This window comes from Electrophorus electricus, chromosome 6 (assembly GCF_013358815.1).
Source record: "Electrophorus electricus isolate fEleEle1 chromosome 6, fEleEle1.pri, whole genome shotgun sequence".
NCBI lineage: Eukaryota > Metazoa > Chordata > Actinopteri > Gymnotiformes > Gymnotidae > Electrophorus > Electrophorus electricus.
In genome coordinates, this window is record NC_049540.1 from 17,168,254 (window position 1) to 17,173,034 (window position 4,781).

Genomic DNA, 4,781 nt, shown 5'->3' on the forward strand with positions numbered 1-4,781 from the left:
TATGAGAATCAGTGCAGCTTTCTCAAAATCACCCACAATGAGACCTTGATGATTAAAAACACGTCTGAAAATTCACTTGGAGCCCAAGTTCTCTTGTGACACTAGATTCTAAGCAGAAACCTTTACACAGGCTCCTTTCCCGAGCACCCGGCCAGCACACGTCACACAGGCCAAGCGGGCCCGTGTAAATTTAGCACTGACGAAAGCCGGAGGGAATGGTTGCACAGATGCTTCTCGTCGCCAAACGCATACAAAAGCAGTCGGTGACTGGAGAGTAGAAGACTGGAGTCATATCCAGACCCGATTCATACAAGAGACCGCTAGAGAGACGAGGAGAGAGACATGCCGGCTCAGGTGGGAACGTACAACGCTCTTTTTTTCGCAGGTAGCTACCCCTGGTCTCGTTACATGCCATTTAAATTAAGTGTGTTGCCGGGTGTTCTGGAGTCTGGCGCTAAGGTTCAGTTTCCAGTAATACAACATCTCACTGCTGCAGCCACATGGAAGTGTGCCTCAATGTGGCTAGGCCTTGCGTTCCTACTGCGGGCTTTTCCTTTTTTTCTGTCCTGCTTTCTGCGCCCAGGGGCCTGACGGCTTTCCAAGACATTCCGGATGTGGAGTCTAGCTCGGGCAGGAGACCTGAATGATAACAGGACCACTTGTGACTACTGTTCAGTCTTAAATGTGGCAGTCCAGTTCTGGTGATAACTTCCTGAAGGCTTTGGGTCAATACTATGAATATTGTGATGAATTGCTATACCTTTTCATAACTAAAGTTGTCTTAGAGTTCTTCGTATGTTAAATGATCATGTAACCTACATGGAATCATAATACTGAAAAATGTGATTTAGACACAATGTCCTAAATATGCAGTGAAATGTTAGTTATACTGACACGAGTGTATACAATGGCCTGTGATAAAATATTTAAACTCGTTTTAAACATTGCAGTGATGTATCATGTATATTTTGGTTTCATGAAGAAAAACGATTCACTGAAGCCAAATTGATTTTTTTTTTTTTTTTTTTTTTTTTTTTTTTTTTTTCTTCCTCGTGGAGTACCCAAACAAACTTTGCGTTCATGTCCACACATGTAACCGTTTAACTCGTCAGTGACCCCTTTTGCGCATGGCGTTTCGCACACCGGAGGCCCATGTTTGGGTGACTGCTCTACGTAATCAAATTATAAGGCGGTGTTACTTCGATTTCTTGTAATACTTAGCCCGTGAATGAAACGGAGTCGTTACAGTTTGTAGGGGTGCCGCTGACGTCTTGTGACGATACAATATTTCACTTTAACCACAGGGGCATTTGTTGGGGGCAGGACGTGCTGACTCCGGACCTCTTTCCAAAATGACGGAGGGGCATGTTGGCGTCCTCGCACCGGGGCCAACGAAATTTGATCTTAACCAACCGAATTATAAACTTCTGAGAAGACTCTACTGCAAGAACGGAGGATATCATTTACGTGTACTGCCAAGCGGTGCTGTAGATGGCAGTCGACAAGAGAACGACGTTTACAGTAAGAAACCAGTGAAATTCCTGGCTGCGTTCTTTTCCTGTATACTTTAGTGCTGTCAGTAAACGACTATCACTATTATAACCACCTTAGCATTAAAATAGAGTACCCCATTAATTATGGACAATTCTAAATGGAAAAATGAAGTCAAATAATCATGTGTAAATGGCTGGCACATAAAGGTGACTAAAATGAATGCATCACATATTCTGTTACTGACAATCAGCTTAGATAAGCATATTTGTATAAAATGATAATCATTGGGAGTTCTGTTGTCTTTAAAAAACACTTCATTCATAAATTAAAGGAAATACAGGACCAATAGAAACAGTGATATCACACATGGTACAATTTTCAGCTTTTTGCCTTTTCATTGGCTTCCTATTCAATGCAGCTGTCCTAAAAGTGAAAGCAGTGAATGCAGGAGTGGTGGCAATCAAAGGGCACACGACGGAGAGTTACTTGGCCATGGACAAACACGGACAACTTTATGGCACTGTGAGTGTTGGCATGAGCCAAACAAATGCTGTCCTGCAGCTAAACAAAACTATCCACACTGTACACCATATGTGGCATATGCTTATTATTCTGACAAGGTGGTTCAGCTTTAAACTTGCAAAATAACGGTCATGCTATTTCCAGTAATTGTACCGGGTGTTTGTGGATATGTCCTGATGCAACCTGACGCACACTTGTAACGAATTCCTGATCAGATGGCGGCAGTTATGGAATTTCAGCAACTCCTTACTGCTCCTGTTCTGTGTTTTAGCCCACACTGAACGACGAGTGTTATTTCTTGGAGAGGATGGAGGAGAACCACTACAACACGTACAGGTCACAGAAGTACAAGGACCTTGGCGACTGGTACGTGGGAATCAAAAAAAGCGGACAGGTGAAAAGGGGCCCCAGAACCCACCGGGGCCAGAATGCTGTATACTTCCTGCCAATTCCAATTCCGTGAATATCTGCATCCAATGAGGTTTCAGCTGGGTGACTTCACATGGCTTTTTGGAATTAATAATGCGCACCGAATTGCATATGACCAAGAAAGTAAAGTAAAAACAATTACTGATGTATTTATAGAGGACATAAAGCTTGTTTTAGGAAAGTGCTATTTTGTTATTTATTCTTTTCTTCAATGTACATATTAATGCAAAAAATGTGTAATAGTAATGTTTTGTTTACTAAATCATATTCATCATATTTGTATCATGATAAAGTATTTTGATATTATTGGGACATTTCTATTCAAATATTTCTATTCATTACTCCTAAAATATAAGGAGTAATGAGGACCAAAAAAGGTCTTATATTTCAACTAGGAGGCTAACGTACAAAACAAAAAGGTATGTTTGTACATGTCTGTCTTTAACAAATGAGATCATTTACTGTACTATCATTCACTGCCTGTCAAGACCTCATGGTTATTATAACTGAAAGCACACTGCGTTCAATTCTGCAAGACATATAAAACAATGGTAACCTTTAGAAGTAAACACAAACCTAAGATGCGAGTGAGACAGAGGTTTTACATAAAACAACTAAAATATAATTATAAGGCTCCACTGAGATTTAATTGGCTAAATAATGGGGCACCGTTTATTAAGACATGGTGGTTAGTTATCTGCCTTCACAAAAAAGACCTTGGACTACATCAGGAAGTAAGGAGACACAAATGACTCTTATTCTGTCACTGCCAATAATTTCCTTTATTTTCCATAATCAAATCTAAAAATTATTTGTTAACAGTGATGACAGTCCAAATACAACAAACTAACTTTACAACAGTAAAAAATTAAAATAAAAAAAAGAATAAACATTTAAAAAGATAGAAATAATGTTCTTCTGTCTATGGGTCCATTTACATGACCGTGTGGGTTTGTTTGCATTGTGTAAAGATGTCACTTGTGCTCATGAGTAAACACATCCGATCATCTTAAACAGGTCCAACATCACACTGGAATTGGAATACCAGCAGGATTTATTTATGTTCTGCATTCTTCTCCACAGTGGCCACAGATACACCTATATAGGCCATATGCTGTAGACGTAATGATGTACACAATAGGATACTGTACATGGAAACGGCGCCTCAGGAGTAGTGGGCACAATAAACATTTACCACATGATGGCAGTATAGTGTCTAATTATTTGTACTAGTAACTCAATGAGTTTAGCATGCCAGTGAACCATATAAAAAATGTCTGGAACTCTGAAACTGAAAATTAGACCCAGTTGTTGTTTGTTTGCTTGTTTGTTTGTTTTTTAAATTTATTGACCATTCACTCAATTTAGTACTCAATGCATTTATGACTTTTTAAATGACTTTTATGGTTTATTTGAATTTTAAAGCCCGTGAATGACCACACAGTGGCAGGAAAGTCATCCCATGTGATGTTATCTCATTACATGGACTGAGCAGATCTCTCTGCACTCTATGAAAGGAGACGATTTGGTTACTTTTATGTCGCTTACATTCAATGACAAACGCTGACAATCGCAGCTCCAGGCAGCATCAGTGATAACTATTCAAAGCGGTTTCACATTAATCATGTCAACATTTAAGGTGAGTGGGGGGCAAGGCAGCTGAGAGGCATATGGCCAACAGCAGCTGTGACTGTGGGAAATTAAACCACCCCCACCCCCCCGCTGCGAACCAATCATAAGAGTGTGCTGAATCACAACTAGGGGACGTTCACTGGAAGCCCATTATCAGACATGTGTTGGATTTTTAGCTTTACACCGACACAAAAACCCCATAGACCCAAACAGATGTACAAAATCCATTTCCACCCACACAGGCGTGAGGAAGAATTCAAGTACGCGCGCGCGCACACACACACATAGTGCTGCACCCTGGCCTTCAGCCCCCGGGGTCCATGGTCAGAGCAGGAAGGGAGCTATTCACTGTAAACTGAACAAGCAATAGCTTCCTCTGGGAGTCCCCTAGCGCGGCCGCAGCCAAGATACCATGACAATAAATTCACTCTGACAGACCCCTGTCAGGGCGGAAGACAGAGCCCCCATCAATTGCGCAAACACTCCGCTGCCTAGGAGCACACATATGCTCACGAATGCCCGTTAGCTGACTACGCCGCGGCCTTATAGCGTGCTGGACGGTGGACCCCCCGGATTTTCCATCTGCAGACAGCCAGTGTCAAAATCTGACTCGAGTCAATTATAGGGTCCGCCAAAGGGGAAAAACGGGCTAACGTTAACTCCAACCATCTTTTGCGTCGTGCTAGCTTCTATTCGCCGTTAGC

At 41.6% G+C, this 4,781-nt stretch overlaps 1 protein-coding gene across 2 annotated transcripts; it reads left to right on the forward strand.

Moving 5' to 3' along the window:
* The first annotated feature begins 260 nt into the window (after nt 1-260).
* Nucleotides 261-2,751, forward strand: fgf1b (fibroblast growth factor 1b). Of its 2 annotated transcripts, none has more exons than XM_027023045.2 (4): nt 261-354; nt 1,305-1,521; nt 1,913-2,016; nt 2,288-2,751. In XM_027023045.2, the coding sequence occupies exons 1-4, from the start codon at nt 343-345 to the stop codon at nt 2,477-2,479; spliced, it is 525 nt and encodes a 174-aa protein (XP_026878846.2). In that variant the 5' UTR covers nt 261-342; the 3' UTR covers nt 2,480-2,751. The 2 variants fall into 2 exon arrangements, with proteins under 2 accessions (XP_026878846.2, XP_026878847.2); XM_027023046.2 differs by having other exon boundaries at nt 283-385.
* The last annotated feature ends 2,030 nt before the right edge of the window (nt 2,752-4,781 follow it).